The sequence below is a fragment of the Aquarana catesbeiana genome, linkage group LG07 (assembly GCF_042186555.1).
Source record: "Aquarana catesbeiana isolate 2022-GZ linkage group LG07, ASM4218655v1, whole genome shotgun sequence".
In the NCBI taxonomy this organism is placed as follows: domain Eukaryota; kingdom Metazoa; phylum Chordata; class Amphibia; order Anura; family Ranidae; genus Aquarana; species Aquarana catesbeiana.
In genome coordinates this window covers 84653615-84671042 of record NC_133330.1, presented here as the reverse complement: position 1 = coordinate 84671042, position 17428 = coordinate 84653615, and the positions used below count along the sequence as shown (strand labels likewise).

Here is a 17428-nt window from a genome sequence, read left to right as displayed (position 1 = left end):
GGACTGCGACATTGCGGTGGACAAATTGGACACCTGACAATTTTGACACTTTTTTGGGAATCAATGACATTACAGTGATCAGTGCTAAAAATATGCACTGTTACTGTACTAATGACACTGGCAGACAAGGCTGGGACAAGGGATGGGCAGGAGGGGCATTTGCCCTGGGCACTGTGATATCATGTAATGTGGGGGAGCGCCACAAGAAGATTAGGGGGAGGGGGATTTGTGTTGGAAGGGGGAATTTGGGGGATGGCATGGGGTAAGTATTGTTCTAGGAGGGAAACTTTGGGGAGGGGGGAGTGCTTACAGTGGTAATTTAGGAGGATTTGGGTTGGGGGGATGGGGGAAGACTATTTGTGCTGGGAAGGGGGATTTGGGGGAAATTTGTGCTGGGAGGAAATTTGAAGTGTATGGGGGAGACGATGTGTACTAGGAGGGGAAATTGTAAGGGTAGAGGATTTGTGCTAGGAGGGGTGATTTTTTGGGGGGGGTGCATTTGAGCTGGGGGGATTTGAGCGATAGGGGGCAAAGATTTGTGCTGAGAGGGGGATTTCAGCAGGGGAGCGGATTTGTACTTGGAGGGGGGGGATTTATGCTTAGTGGGATAAGCATGCAGATTAGTGCACAGCGTTTTTGTGGGGGGATTTTTGCTGAAACATAATGCCTATAGATCTTGGGTGGGGGGGTGCAGTTTGGCATATTCGCCCTGGGCTCTGGATGACCTTGTCCCGGCACTGCTGGCAGGGAAGGGGTTTACACCAGGTGCGCTCAAAGGGTTAAGTGTGTCTCTAGGTGATGCTTTCTAACTGTGTGGGGGATGGACTGACTGGATGAACAGAGTGATCCATGTTCCTTTTTGTCACTGGGCTCTCCCGCTATGAATGTTGTTGTAGAAGAGGAAGTCTGTAGGGAATTGGGTAACTGAGAAGAATTTGAGTGAGGGTAATAGTGAGATACATCGACTTATGGAAGCCAGACAAGAACTGACTAGTTTGACGAGATATTACTTCAAGGGATTCCATTCACAGACAAAGAGAAAATAGTTTTTTCTAGAGAAGATTATGATGAGATATTTTGATTTATGAAAGTTTCATAGAAAAGAGTAATCTAAAGAGACAGTAATCAATAGATCTAGATAGCGTCCATACAGTATGCTACAAACGCTCAAGTTTAACTCTTCTAGACTGAGTATAAGGCATGAATTTGATGCAGAGTATATACTGAATCCTGTCATTGGATACATACTTGATCGAGTTAAAATCCAATAAAGCACCCCTCAAAATAGAAATAATGTGAAAAGACACTATACCACTCACTGCTCAAAATGAATGGCGCTGCAAAGTGCTAATGCATGTAAAGTGTATGAACTTGCATTTTTATAATACAAGTTGCCTCAAAGCATCATAAAGGATAGGTGTAAATGGGCCCTAAAGGTGCAGTCGTCCAGGTTAATAAATGAAAAGGAACCTGTTAAATGTGGGAGTTGCCATTCCTGACTTCTTTTTAACCATGTGTGCTCCTTATTCATACTTCACCACTTGGTGTTGGGAAACCTGATATGTACATACTTGTTCCATGTCTGTAAATAACTGAATAAGGAGGACAGCCTGCAATCTAAATAACACTAAGCCTGCATTTGGCATCCAAGGAAAAAAAACACACACATACAGTATCTCACAAAAGTAAGTACACCCCTCATATTTTTTGTAAATATTTTATTATACCTTTTTATGTGACAACAGTGAAGAAATGACACTTTGCTACAATGTAAAGTAGTCAGTGTACAGCTTGTATAACAGTGTAAATTTGCTGCCCCTTCAAACTAACTCAACACACAGCCATTAATGTCTAAACCGCTGGCAACAAAAGTAAGTACACGCCTAAGTAAAAATATCCAAATTGGGAACAATTAGCCATTTTCCCTCCCTGGTGTCATATGACTCATTAGTGTTGCAAAGGGCTCAGGTGTGAATGGGGAGCACTCTCTCATACTGGTCACTGGAAGTTCAACATGGCACCTCATGACAAACAACTCTCTGAGGATCTTAAAAAAAGAATTGTTGGTCTACATAAAGATGGTCTAGGCTATATAAAGATTGCCAAGACCCTGAAACTGAGCTGCAGCACGGTGGACAGTGTTAGGTACCTGGTAGGAGAGCCTGACTGTAAGAGAAGACCTCTCATACAATGCTGGTTCAGGAGCCACTGGAGTGGGGACAGTGGTCTCCTGAGCGCAGTGGGGTAGGAGTGCCTGTTGGAGTATAGGCTCTGATGAAGAGGCAGAGATCCCTCCTGGGATGGCAGGACTGCAGGTGAGTGGAGACTGGAACAGCAGCAGACTTGACACACTGGAGGTGAGGGATCACAGGAGCTGAAGCTGAAGGTGCAACAGCAAGTAGAGCGGCAAGCACAAGCAGAGTCAGACAGTCCGGGTCGGCAGGCAACTGGCACAGGAAATCACAGCAGGCAAAGGCAGAGTCGGTGAGCAGGCAGAGGTCGGCAACGGTAGCAGATACAGACAGCAGGATGGTCAGGCAAGCCGGGTCGGGATTGGAGCAGGTCGGATGGTCAAACAAGCCGGGTCAAATCAGGTAGCAGACAATCAGATACAGGTTCAAGCAGAATCACAGAGCTGAGACGAAGCAGCGATGTTCCCATGGAACAGGAGAACTTTTATGTGCTAAATGGCGCCAAACCAGCGCTAACGCGAACGCGCGCCCGTGCGATCGCGCGCACGCACCCGCGCGCGCCCGAGCGCCGCGCTGATGCATAGCAACAGCAGCAGCTTGCTGCCGTGTCTGAACAGGGGCGCGCCGGCGCATAGGCGCATGCAAGCGCCCCGGTCTGGTGCTGGTAGATCCCTGACAGACAGGTTCCACTCAGAACAGGCCTTGCCATGGTCGACCAAAGGAGTTGAGTGCACATGCTCAGCGTCATATCCAGAGGTTGTCTTTGGGAAATAGACCTATGAGTGCTGCCAGCATTGCTACAGAGGTTGAAGGGGTGGGGGGGTCAGCCTGTCAGTGTTCAGACCATACCCAGCACACTGCATCAAATTGGTCTGCATGGCTGTTGTCCCAGAAGGAAGCCTCTTCTAAAGATGATGCACAAGGAAGCCCGCAAACAGTTTGCTGAAGACAAGCACACTAAGGACATGGATTACTGTAACCATGTCCTGTGGTCTGATGGGACCAAGATAAACTTATTTGGTTCAGATGGTGTCAAGCGTGTGTGGCGGCAACCAGGTGAGGAGTACAAAGACAAGTGTGTCTTGCCTATACTCAAGCATGGTGGTGGGAGTGTCATGGTCTCGGTCTGCATGAGTGCTACCGGCACTGGGGAGCTACAGTTCATTGAGGGAACCATGAATGCCAATATGTACTGTGACATACTGAAGCAGAGCATGATCCCCTCCCTTTGGAGACTGGGCCGCAGGGCAGTATTTTAACATGATAACGACCCCAAACACACCTCCAAGATGACCACTGCCTTGCTAAAGAAGCTGAGGGTAAAGGTGATGGACTGGCCAAGCATGTCTTCATACCTAAATCCAATTGAGCTTCTGTGGAGCATCCTCAAAGAGAAGGTGGAGGAGCGCAAGTTCTCGAATATCCACCAACTCAGTGATGTCGTCATGGAGGAGTGGAGTAGGACTCCAGTGGCCACCTGTGAAGCTCTGGTGAACTCCATGCCCAAGTGGGTTAAGGCAGTGCTGGAAAATAATGGTGGCCTCAGAAAATATTGACCTTTTGAGCCCAATTTGGACATTTTCACCTAAGGGTGTACTCACTTTTGTTGTCAGTGGTTTAGACATTAATGGCTGTGTTTAGTTATTTTGAGGGGACAGTACATTTACATGCTTATACAAGCTCTGCACTCACTATTTTACATTGTAGCAAAGTGTCATTTCTTCAGCATTGTCACATGAAAAGATATAATAAAATATTTACAAAAATGTGAGGGGTGTACTCACTTTTGTACATATGCTTTAAAGCTTCACAAATAGTAAATATGGTAGTCAAATAAGCAATGCAAATGAGCTTACAATACATACTGTCTAAATTAACCACTTGCCGACCAGCCACAGTACATATACTGCGCTGGGCAGCACATGCAGGCAAAATCACATACATGTATGTGATTTTGCCTGCACAGGTTTAGGGGCACACTTAACGGATTGCGGATCTCAGTTTGAGTGGGCCAAAACATTATTATTATACAGAATTTAGATAGCGCCAACAGTTTGCATAGTGCTTTACAATGTAGAGAAGGGACAGTAGAACTACAATACAGTTCAATACCAAAGGGACAGGAGGGCCCTGCTTGTGGAGCTTACAATCTAAAGGTAGGGAAAGGGGGTACAAAAGGTAAAAGCTGCGGGGGATGATCTGATGCAGGTGGCTCGGGTACAGTTCTTACGTGGATGTGTGATAGGCTTCCCTAAATAAATGAGTTTTCAGGGAGTGCCTAAAGGCGGACAGGGTAGGGGCTGACCGGACATACTGGGGCAGGGAGTTCCAGAGGATGGGAATGGCTCTGAAGAAGTCCTGGAGGCGAGCATGGGAGGAGGTAACAAGGGAGCTAGAGAGCCGGAGGTCTTGGGAGGAGCGGAGAGGACGATATCTACAGATGAGGTTGGTGATGTAGCTGTGGGCGATGTTGTGGATGGCCTTGTATGTGGTTAGTGTTTTGAATTTTATACGGTGCATCATTTAGGGTTCCAATGCTAAAGGATAGAGTACTAAAATGATAACTTATAATTGTTCTTTAGGGCATAAAAAGCCAACATTTTTGTCTGAAATGATAAAAGGAAACAGTGAAATTGTTTTTTTTCTGGGAAAAAAATCTTGTTATTTAGGGATAGAATAGATCTTACAAGTAGTGCTCTATATTTTGCTTCTTTTTGTATCAAAATGAATTATTAGTACAGACATATGGCCTGTGAGCTATGGACATTGCAAGCTGTATTTCTGTTTTACACATCGTGGTAAAGAGACATAGGTGTTAACTGGCAACTATATGCTATCATCTTGTGACCTAGATTCTCAAGTCACCCCTCATGCTGACTACGGCACTTCTGCAATGACCCCAGCTCTGTCAATACTCAGAATAGAAATAGAACATCAGATTAATTATTTAACAGGGCTGTGGTCAGATCAACCCATATCTGGAGGGCTGCCATGGTTTCTATTTTGCTGCCAAGTGTTGGAAGGCTTCAAACCTGTTGTGATTTTATGAAATGGTATTGTTTGAGCTTGTCTTTTTATATGTATAGCGTTTTTTTTTTCTCAGTTAAGGCTAAACCCTGCTTGCCTTATCACTTCAATGCATTGTGTACACGCTTAAATTGCAGATGGGAGTGAATATTCTCCAGCACAGATGCTGCTGTTACTATGGAGATCTGGGAGCCAATCAGCTACTGGTGCTCTGGACTGTACTATGATGCTGAGACAAGATGGTGAGCTCTACCTCTGCCTCTCATTCATTCCTTCCAGCTGAGGCAAAACACGCACACAGGGTGTAGAGCAGCTCATCAATGAAGGCTGTTCTGCCTGTTGTAACAGAGGAAAAAACAACCCTGTTTTTTTTTTTAAACTGATATTTATTTGGCATTTCTTATTTTTGTGCAATTAGACTAGCTGTTTTGATTTATTTTTTCCTTTTCCCTAACAAGTCCCCACAGAGGGTTGGTATAACGCAGCCCTTGAAGATGGTTACATCACAGGCTGACTGGTGTGTGTCTCTCCACTGAGGATAAGACTGAATGAGCAGACGGGGCTGTAGATCTCTGCACTCATATTGCCTAAAGATCTATTAAGCTTTATAATCAAGTCATCCGAAGCTGACCGACCCAACGACATTGAACATGGCATGCAGAAGGTGTTATTTGTGAGTATTGCTATGTTAGTGCACGTTTGCTTCCATGAAAGAAATGCATGGCAACGTCACACAGAGCAAATGTAATTGAAATATACTAGGTGCTACGTTTATAAGGTAAACAAATGGTTGTGGCAAAGTGATTTGTTTTTCTTTTTTTGTTTAGAAAGATTAAGGCTCTAACAACTCACCTTGCTGCGCATTATCAATATTGGCTGAAATTGTAGACAAGGCTAGGTTGATTTTCCAGGAAAGGAAGGATGTAAGCAATGATCTGATGACATTTTTTGTGTTTGGTTAAGGCTGGTAAATCTAGTGGAGGAAAATGCTTTGTCATAATTAGCTAGACATTTCTTTAGGTTATTTTTTCAAAGTGTACTGCACCATGATGACTTTGGGAACAAAGTAATGAATTAAAACACACAATTCTGCTCCTGGTCAGATTGTAAAATGACCAGACATCAGAATTGGCATCAGGTTTGTTTATCAGTTGTCCATATTCATGTTTTACCTCTATGTTGGGTCTTTGTTGCCTACATACCTGTATGATTAGTATGAAGGTTTTGAAGTAAAGACTGTTTTTATGCAAGGAATATCGCTCTGGTAAATATATTATCTAGCAAATGCCAATAGGAATCTGTACTGTAACTAAATTATATCTGGTCAAGATATGTACGCTATTATAGATAATGATGGTATGTGATAACAATGTTGATGTCACAAATTGCATTTGGAAATGGGCATATTCATTTCCAAGCACTCTATGAAGCCATTTTGAACTACAACATGCACAAATTTGGTATTAAGTTACAGTAATGAGACAGTATCCAATCGTTAAAGATCTGTCTTTGGTCTGAGAGTTGTTTTCAGGTGTTTGAAGCTCAGCCATCCCTGTGGAAATGCTTACCTGTGTAGCTACAACTTATATATTTTGAGAGCTGCCACCTTGATGCATACATCTAGAAGAACCCACTTGAAATGTTTTTATTTTTTTTCCAACATTGTAGGTACTAAAGATGATGAACTATGGGTGTTTCTTTACTTATAATCATCTGGACACTTGAGATATTAAACGACTTAGTTACAAATGCTGTTAGGATAGATTTGCCTTACAGTATGTACCATACCATGCTGCTGTCAAACACTTGTGTTTAAATACACATTTTTTTTCTCTGGAGAATAACATAAGTAATATAAGAGATTTCTTTATATGAGAGTACATGCAATTTGCTGTGTAGTACTGGAGTTTATACAGCAAAGCTTTCTCTGATTTGGAGGCCTTGAGCAGTTCATTGGACATTGGGTTCATTCTTGTACGTCGTGTTGGATAAACCTGTTTTTTGGACCCTCTTTATTAAGATATAATGAACATTAAAACCTATTTTACAACAATGCGTATATTGTATTTACAAGGGCCTTGTCTTACTTTCTTATAGAAATTGTATTTCTAGGAAAATATTCATTTTCTTTAGCTTTCAATAATTGTCTGGTGATTGGTATATTTCCAGAAGTGATGATATATATATATATATATATATATAAATATATATATATACACACACTACTGGTACTAGCTAACACTTAGTTCAAAATATTCTGCATACGCTATTCCCTATCTGAAAATTTGGTGCATGGTGTTATTAATTATATAGGCTCACATTCTACAAGTTTTAATCATTTTCACATGTAAATTAATAACTATAAAGTAAATAAGAACAACATTTAATGGTCTAAGGTAATTCTGACTGTTAGTATTTTTTCAATACTTTTTTATTTATTCTTTTCTACATATATAACAGGATTTATTTGGGAAATTGATATTTATTTTAATTTACTCAATGAGTTTATATTGGCAATTAAACCATTAAAACCCATTGATACAGATTCTTAAGTGTTTTGATGAGTATGCTTTTGGTGCACATACAGCAGGGTTGCCAACTCATCCCTTTAATAATCAACATATTTAAGTTATACGGTTTAGGTGGATACTTAGAATAATTCAGTAATTTAACATTTAATGATTTACCATTTAACATTGGATGCTAGGTTTTGCTATTCTGGAGGTTTTACATATTTTTAGCCAACCATTTCTCCTCAGAAAACTGATCTATTGTTTACATTTCAGTCCAGTATTTTTTCTTAATCATCCATAACTACATTACTGTAAGTTGGGGATTGCTCATGTTTAGAACTACAAAATAAAATTTATATTGCTTTGGTCTATTTTATTAGCGATGAAAATTAGCATGCTTCCATCTTTTCAATGGATGGGGTAAATATGTTGCATATTGCATTTTGTACATTACAGAGTAGATCACAGATAGTTTTGCACTTGATGGGGTTGCAAAAGTTCAAATTCTGTGTGTTTTGTATACTTTTTATTTTATGGGTTTCTGTAGAATAAAATTTATGGTGGTATTGAACACTTAAGCATGACTTGGGGGAATGGTTGTTTAAATGAATATACGCTACTGGAGCTCTAGAAATGCATATTAGGTCAAAGTTTTACTGAAAGCGGTAGTAAACTGCACCAATTTTTGATTTTAATTAACCCTGCAAGGTAAAGGCATAATGTGCTAGTATGCATCGCATACTAGCACATTATGAAATGCTTACCTTAGAATGAAGCCTTTCAGTGCCGCGCTGTCATCGCTGACAGGCACTTCCATCTTCACCCGGTTTTCCTTCCGGCTTCACATCCTCCGACCGTCTGATTGGCCGCGCCACTATCACGCCACGCATGGGCACAGTAGTCGCTGACCACAGCACGGAGCTCTGAAGGGACAGTATACCTGTGACATCACCAACTGCATACAGTGTGAAAATCTCCTAAACCTGCACAGGCTTACCTGTAGGTACAACTTTATACAAAGGGTTTACTTCCACTTTAAGGCCAAGAACTTTTGTCATACATATAGGCTATAAAAAAAACATGTTTTGGTGCAAAGGAAAATTAGTCTATTTTATATGAATTTAACAACCTCAAGCCTGACAGTCATATCGAACATGCTCATTAAAGTGGACATTTCAGTAACTTTACTTTAACTTTGTCAGCATCAATAAATCCCTGATATGTTACAGTTTACAACAAGAGTAGGAAGAAGGCTTTTTCTCAGTCCCCTTTACTTAAAGCAGAACTTAATTCAAAAGGGGAAGTTCTGCTCTTCCTTCCCCCACAGTTCATGCCGGCGCCAGGGACCCAAAGACTAGTGAAGAACCAGCTTGGGTGAGGATAGCTATAGATCCTTGGACAGGTGAGTGTCTATTAACCTGTTCAGATCCGTGTTATAGCCAAATGACAGCTATAGCACGGGCCTGCTTTGCTGGGAGTGCATCTATTGAGGTTCTCCCGTGCCTGAGCAGCCTGTGATCCTCCCGTGCGTGGCGTGCACTGTGATCAGCGAGTCTATGAGACTCGCTGGATCACAAATCGGAGTAAGGGGTCGATCCCGACCCCTTACCACGTGATCAGCTGTCAGCCAATGACAGCTGATCTTGTGATGTAAACAGAGCCAGTAATCGGCTATTTTTTCTCCTTGCACTGACAGCGTGAGGAGAAAAAAAAAGCTGATCACCGGCGGCTGTGAGAGGGACATCTGTCCCGATCACAGAGAGCTGCCGCCAGCTCCTCAGTGCCACGAACAGTACACAACAGTCAAATGTACATCTTCGCTAGCACACCATGGATCAGCAAGGAAAGTTGTCCAAAAAAGGTTCTTTTAATGAAAAAAGTTACATCACTTGCCTGACGAAGGGGTCCTGCGCGGCCCCGAAACGTTGCACCTTTCTTGTGATGTAACTTTTTTCATTAAAAGAACCTTTTTTGGACAACTTTTCTTGCTGGTCCATGGTGCGCTGGCAAAGATGTACGTTTGTCTGATGCTTCCAGAACCCAACTGGTAATTGCTACAGCACCCATTAATTTTTGCGCCATTTTTTCGGGAACGTGTGCGATTGGAATATCACATTGACCAGTACACAACAGTGCCGCCTACCAGTGCCCACCAGCGCCACCCATCAGTGCTCAGTGCCACCCATCAGTGCCCTCAGTGCCCACCATTGCCGCCTCATCAGCACATATCAGTGAAGGAGAAAAATTACCTGTTTGCAAAATTTTATAACAATCTATGTAACATGTTTTTTTTTTTTTTAATTTTCCATCTTTTTTTTTTGTTTGTTTAGCAAAAATAAAAATCCCAGCTGTGATTAAATACCACCAAAAGAAAGCTCTATTTGTGTGAAAAAAAATGATAAAAATTTCATTTGGGTACAGTGTTGTATGACCGCGCAATTGTCTTTCAAAGTGCGTCAGCGCTGAAAGGTGGAAATTCGTCTGGACAGGAGGGGGGTTTAAGTGTTTAAGTTTTTCCAGAGCATACAGAAGCTACTCTTTAATTGATCAGACTATAACATTTTAAACTTGTGGTACATTAAGTCACAGGGTGAGGGGCTGCGTAGGGTGGTTTATCCTTGGGAAATAGACGTATGAGTGCTGCTAGCATTGCTGCAGAGGTTGAAGGGGTGGGGGGGGGTCAGCCTGTCAGTGCTTAGACCATGCACCACACACTGCATCAAATTGGTTTGCATGGCTGTCATCCCAGAAGGAAGCTTCTTCTAAAGATGATGAACAAGAAAGCCCGCAAACAGTTTGCTGAAGACAAGCAGACTAAGGACATGGATTACTGGAACCGTGTCCTGTGGTCTGATGAGATCAAGATAAACTTATTTGGTTCAGATGGTGTCAAGCTTGTGTGGCAGTTACCAGGTAAAGAGTACAAAGACAAGTGTGTCTTGCCTACAGTCAAGCATGGTGGTAGGAGTGTCATGGTCTGGGGCTGCATGAGTGCTGCCGGCACTGGGGAGCTACAGTTCAATGAGGGAACCATGAATGCCAACATGTACTGTGACATACTAAAGCAGAGCATGATCCCCTCCTTTCGGAGACTGGGCCGCAGGGCAGTAGTCCAACATAACGACCCCAAACACACCTCCAAGATGACCACTGCCTTGCTAAAGAAGCTGAGGGTAAAGGTGATGGACTGGCCAAGCATGTCTCCAGACCTAAATCCTATTGAGCATCTGTGGGGCATCCTCAAGGTGGAGGAGCTCAAGGTCTCTAACATCCACAGCTCTGTAATGTCATCATGGAGGAGTGGAAGAGGACTCCAGTGGCAACCTGTGATGCTCTGGTGAACTCCATGCTCAAGAGGGTTAAGGCAATGCTGGAAAATAATGGTGGCCACACAAAATATTGACACTTTGGGCTCAATTTGGACATTTCACTTAGCGGTGAACTCACTTTTGTTGCCAGCGGTTTAAACATTAATGGCTGTGTGTTGTTATTTTGAGGGGACAGCAAATTTACATTGTTCTACAAGCTGTACACTTACTACTTTACATTGTAGCAAAGTTTCATTTCTTTAGTGTTGTCACATGAAAAGATATAATAATATATTTACAAAAATGTGAGGGGTGTACTCACTTTTGTGAGATACTGTATGTGAACACAGCCAAGAACTGCCCAAGCATTAGAATTCAAATATCGGTCTCATCTCTGAACCAGCATTTAAGTCAAGGAATTAGATGCTGACCTAGGATGATGCCTGAACAAATATGCAAACATGGCCTTGTATGTCTGAAAATAAAAGCAGGTGAAAGCATTATCGGGGCAGTACTGTGATCTCTGTTAGAAGTAATAAATACCTGTAAGTGTTAAATTACACCTTGGCATGCACTAATGCTAGCTCCATTTTAGGAGGTTTCCCATTCTTCTAGCGTGACATTTTTATGCATAAGGGCATAGATACATTTTTAACATGTTTAGTTCACCAATAATTCTTAATTGAAACCCAACCTAGTAGTTTATTTAGTTCATTTAAGCAACAGTTTCCAATGCATTGATTATTGTGAAGTAGTGATTTATTTATTCCACCTATTGATCTTCCACAGTCTTTGTTACTGATTAGGGATGAGCCGAACACCCCCCGGTTCGGTTCGTGGCAGAACATACGAACAGGCAAAAAAAATTTGTGCGAACACCGTTAAAGTCTATGTGACTTGAACGTTAAAAATCAAAAGTGATAATTGTAAAGGCTAATATGCAAGTTATTGTCATAAAACGTATTTGGGGACCCGGGTCCTGCCCCAGGGGACATCAATGCAAAAAAAGTTTTAAAAACGGCCGTTTTTTCAGGAGCAGTGATTTTAATGCTTAAAGTGAAACAAAAGTGAAATATTCCTTTAAATATCGTGCCTGGGGGGGTGACTATAGTATGCCTGTATAAAATGACATTTCTAAAGGAATAAAAGTCAGTTAAAACTGCTTGCGGCTGTAATGTAATGTCGGGTTCTGGCAATATAGATGAAAATCATTGAGAAAAATGGCATGGATCCCCCCAGCCCATTACCAGGCCCTTTGGGTCTGGTATGGATATTAAGGGGAACCCTGCACCCAAATTACAAAAAAAGGCGTGGGACCCCCATGCCCTATATACTCTGAACAGCAGTATACAGGCGGACCCCGAACAGGTACATTTTTAAAGTGTAGCTCCAGCCAAAAAATCTATTTTTAAGCTTTTTGGATAACATAGGGAAGGGTTATCACCCCTGTAACATTTGTTTTGCTGTCTGTGCCCCTGTTTAGAAGATTTCACCTCACTTTCTGTCCCAATGACAATTGGATTTAGAAAATTTTGGGTTATTAGGGAAACTAGGATTGGTGATAAAGCATCAGTGGAGATCAATATTTTCCCATATTAACTCTTACAGGAGAATTTTTTTCCCTTCCTAGAGGTAGATTTCCTCTCACTTCCTGTTGTCTCCCTCCGTTTGTAAGTAGGAGTCGTTTGTAAGTCGAACGTTTGAAAATAGGGGACCGCTTGTATATACTATACAGCCTGCCCTATACACTCTGTGGAAAATTGGGCCTTAGGTGTTGGTGGTACCAGAACACTGTAAGCCCTCACAGTTACTCTTGGTAGGTGCTGGAACGGGCCCTGCTGTGAAATATTGTGAAAGTGCCTCATCAACAGCGCTGCACATCAGTGTCACCTACCAGTGCCCACCAGTGCCACCTATCAGTGCTCATCAATGCCATCTATCAGTGGTACCTATCAGTGCCACCCATCAGTGCCCTGCTGTGCAATATTATATCAATTATTGTAATTACATGCCCCTGTTAAACAGGGGCAGAAAAATTGGGCCTTAGGCAGTGGTGGTGGTGCCCTGAACCAAAAATATTCTTAGAAGCTATTATCATGAAGATTGAGGAGGAATAGGATAGTCACTCAGCATAATAGGATAGTCACTCAGCATATGCAGTCTTCAAGGGATCCCACATCCATAGAAAAATCGATCGGTTACATTAGCATCAGGTGCTTGGTAGCTTGTGATCCAAGACTGATTCATTTTTATTAATGTGAGCCGATCAACCGAGTCTGTGGACAGGTGCACTCTGTGATCGGCTGCAAAGCCTCCAGCAGCACTGAATGTGCGTTCAGAAAGAATGCTGGATGCAGGACAGGCCAGTAGCTCAATTGCATATTGAGCAAGCTCTGGCCAGTGGTCCATGCTCAAGACCCAGTAACCCAGTGGATGTTCTGTTGGAAAGGTCTCCAAGTCTGATCTTGCCCCTAGATATTCCTGCACCATGTAATTCAGACGCTGGCGATGGTTACTGGAACCAATCAGACCTTGGCGCTGAGGACTGAAGAACTGCCTGAAGGCATTTGTCAGCTGGCCACCTTCTCCACTGTTCTTCCTGTGAGAAAACGAGGCCTCAGCAACACGTTGTCCAGCACCAGGAAATTATAACCTCCCAGGCACTGGAAACGCATTGCACAAACCTTTCTGCAAAGCACCCCGAAGATGTTTCATCCTCTGCTCCCTCTTCGAAGGCTGGATAAGTTCTGCAACCTTACCCTTGTAACGTGGATCAAGAAGGGTTGCCAGCCAGTAATGATCCCTCTCCTTGATACCACGAATCCTACGTTCCTTTCGCAGGCTTTGCAGGATCAGGGAGGCCATGCAGTGTAAGTTTGCAGAGGCATTCGATCCTGAGTCCTCTGGGTCACTAAGGATCACATGATCCTCAACCACCTCCTCCCAGCCACGTAAAACTCCATGGGTTTCTGGGGACTGAAAACGATCCCAAAAAGACTGCTGCTGATGCTGTGTTATCCTCCACCTCCATGCTGACACAATCCTCCTCCTCCTCCTCCTCTTCTTCTTCCTGTGTGATCGGTGGGCCCGCAGGAATACTATCTGGATAAAGGGGGCCTTGAGAGATAAGCAAGTCCTCCTCTTTCTCCCGCTGTTCTGCCTCAAGTGCCCTGTCCATTATTCCACGAAGCGTGTATTCCAACAGGAAGACAAGAGGGACAGTATCACTATCTAAGCAGACCAACTCAAGCACCGCATGGCATCTTTTTGCCTGAGTGCTTGCGTAGCCCCTGGAACGCCTACGGAGCACCGCTGGTTCAGAGGACAAATCTGCAGAGGAAGAGGCCATAGAGGAAGAAGAAGAGGAGGGGGTGGAGGAGAGAGCTGTGGCAGAATCACCACTACTAGCATTTTGGAGGCATGGTGGCGGAACAAGCTCCAACAATACTGAACCCTGTCCTTCCTAGCTGCCAGCAGAGTTACCCAGTGCGCCGTGAAAGAAAGGTAACGTCCCTGTACATGCCTGCTGGACCATGAGTCAGCGGTAATATGCACCTTACTGCTGACCGCCCCTTTCCAACAAGGCCAAGACATTACCTTCCACATGCTGGTAGAGAGCCGGAATGGCCTTCCATGAAAAGAAATGGCGTTTGGGAACCTGCCACTGAGGTACTGCACATTCCACAAATTCACAAAAGGCGGAGTCTACCAGCTGAAAAGGCAGCAGTTGCAGTGCTAGAAATTTGGTCAAGCTAGCATTCAGACGCTCAGGATGGCTGGGACTGAATTTCTTTTGACAGTTTAGCAACTGGGGTAGGGAAATTTGCCTGCTAAAATTAGATGTTGGTGTACCGCTAGCAGATTGGCCGCAAGTACTTGCTTGGGAGACCTATTTCTATACCTTCATTCCTCTCAGTGCAGGTTTCTGAGAGGACTGGAGGTATAGTGGGGTTGGAGATCCCAGCTGATGAGGAGCAAGGAGGGGTCTGCCTTGTTCTTTGATGTGGGTCTTTTAAGTGCTGGAGGCAACGGACTGCATGGGAGATCGTCATATGTCTGGTCAAGCATGTGGTGCCCAAGCGGCTGCTGTTTTGGCCACGCTTGATACGCTTCAGACATATGTTGCAAACAGCAACGGTGCGATCTGCTGCACAGGTGTCAAAAAAGGCCCACACCAAAGAACTTTTCAAAATATGTGGGGAGTCAGCAGCGCCCTGCACCTCCTTAGCTCTGCGGTTTGATGCAATAGGGTGGCTGCCCTTAAGCTGCCTGCTGGAGGGCATCCTGCCTCGTTGGAGATGTGCCTCCTCTCTTCTATCAGGCACCCAAGTAGAGTCAGTGACCTCATCATCCCCTCCCTCCTCATCACTGGAGCAAACTTGGCAGTATGCTGCAGCTGGGGGAACATGACTGCCAGTTTCTTGACCTTCTTGGGCACCCCCTCTCTCTAGGCTCACGTTACTCCCTTCCTCAACCTGGGTACCATCATCGGAACCGTCAAATCGCTGCGCATCCTCCTGCAGCATGTACCCAACACTGTGGTCGAATAGTTCGGGGGACTCCTCTGTGCATGATGGTGGGGCTAGGGAAGGAGTGACTGTTGACATGGAGCCGATGGAATAGGCCACTTTGGCAGCTCCTTTGGCAGGCAAACTACTCTGAGCCTGGGTGACAGAGGATGAGGAGGATGAGGACGGCTTTGTTATCCATTCCACCAACTCTTCTGCATGTTGTGGCTCAATAACATGGCCAGCTGCAGAAAAAAAAGACAAGCGTGCCCCATAGCCACGTGCTGAGGATGCACCGTGTCCACGACCAGCACTGTCGACTGTAGACACAGAGCCTGCTTGCCCTCTTTTAGTGGCCTGTTAGTGTCTGCCTCTCCTTGGTGGCTTTCCGGACATGCTGTAAATTTTGTTTAGCAAAACCACACTAAACTGTATTGTGTACTGTGTACACCACCAGAAAAGTAGTAGCAACTGCACTATGGGTACACGGTACTGTGTATACCGCCTGAAGTATATTAGAAAAAGTACACCAGGAATGGCCTGCAGTCTGATATAGCTAAACTGGATGCAGTGGATATATATATATATATATATATATATATATATATATATATATATATATATATATATACGAGACTGTCTGTATGTGTGTGTGTGTGTATATATATATATATATATATTAAATACACTGCAGCTAACTGAATAACCGGCCTGCCTGCTCAATCTAAATGACACTCTCTCTACGTTCACGTCAACAACACACTACGCGGGGCCGACGTGCAGGCAGCCTTATATAGTGTGGGGCGTGGACTTAGTCCCCCTTAGCCATGATTGGCCAAAGGCACCCTGCCTTTGGCCAATTATGGCTCTCTTAGGTGAGGGCGCTGGGATTGGCAAAAGCATGCAGGTCATGGTGCATGCTTTGGCCAATCATCATACATCAATGCACTGCGCTCCCGCAGTGCATTATGGGGCGTTATGCGCCCTCAAATTTGGCGCGAACGGCCCATAATGTTCGGCTTTCGACGAACGGGCGAACAGCCAGTGTTCAAGTCAAACTCATATTCGACCCGAACATAAAGCTCATCCCTATTACTGATAAAGTACTTAATGGGAGCTAATTCTGGGCATAAAGTTTTGGTTTTGCACATTATAAACTGAACCTTCTGTTATATATCCATTTCTGAAATAGTTCCATTTAGAGACAGAGAACTATTTTCCATGTTCATCTCACCATAAATATTAGACATACTCACAATATGTGAACATCACATGTGCACATTTGGATCCCTGATTGAATGCCTATGGGATAGTCCTGTGTCCTTGCTAAACCCACACATTGGTGCACAATGATCTGTCTGCCTAGATAATATATCCCAGATGAAAGACTCAAATCCATAATCCATGTAATAACATGGCTTTGGGTATCTTTTGAGGCCTGTTCAAATTCAAACTGACCTTTATATGAGTAGTTTTGATGACCTCTGGTTCTTATACGACAAATCTATTATTTCTAGAGGCTCTTTAAAGGAAACCCTCCCATCCACAGACTTTAAGGGATCGATTAGTAAAAGAGCAAATGTCAGTTTTCCCCTGTGTTATCCATTTTGCATACAAAACATAGATACAGTGGCAAGAAAAAGTAGGTGAACCCCTCAGAATTAAAATTACTGCAGAAAACCAGTTCATTCCAATGGGTGCACATACTTTTTCTTTACACTGTAAAAGCTTATTTGATGATTTACTTTGATACTTGATATATTTGTGGGGTATATTTATTTAGATATGTAGATATATATATCTATATAAATATTTCAAAGTGTGCATTTCAGGTGAAAGTTGCATAAATATTGTGTGAAAACATTAAAACATGTATAAAC

The 17428-nt window shown here is 43.4% G+C and overlaps 1 protein-coding gene across 7 annotated transcripts in view; it reads left to right on the top strand.

Annotated features, from left to right (window-relative positions):
* The window catches only part of IQSEC1 (IQ motif and Sec7 domain ArfGEF 1), a 1490190-nt gene that overhangs the window by 944149 nt on the left and 528613 nt on the right, over positions 1–17428 (top strand). Inside the window, exon 1 of one of the 7 annotated variants that reach the window (XM_073592402.1) lies at positions 5442–5892. The exons of the other annotated variants lie outside the window; for them this stretch is intronic. Within the exon in view, the coding sequence (XP_073448503.1) occupies positions 5870–5892 (23 nt within the window). The 5' untranslated portion in view covers positions 5442–5869. Of the gene's footprint in view, positions 1–5441; positions 5893–17428 lie in introns of those variants that run through there. 7 annotated transcript variants of the gene reach the window in all.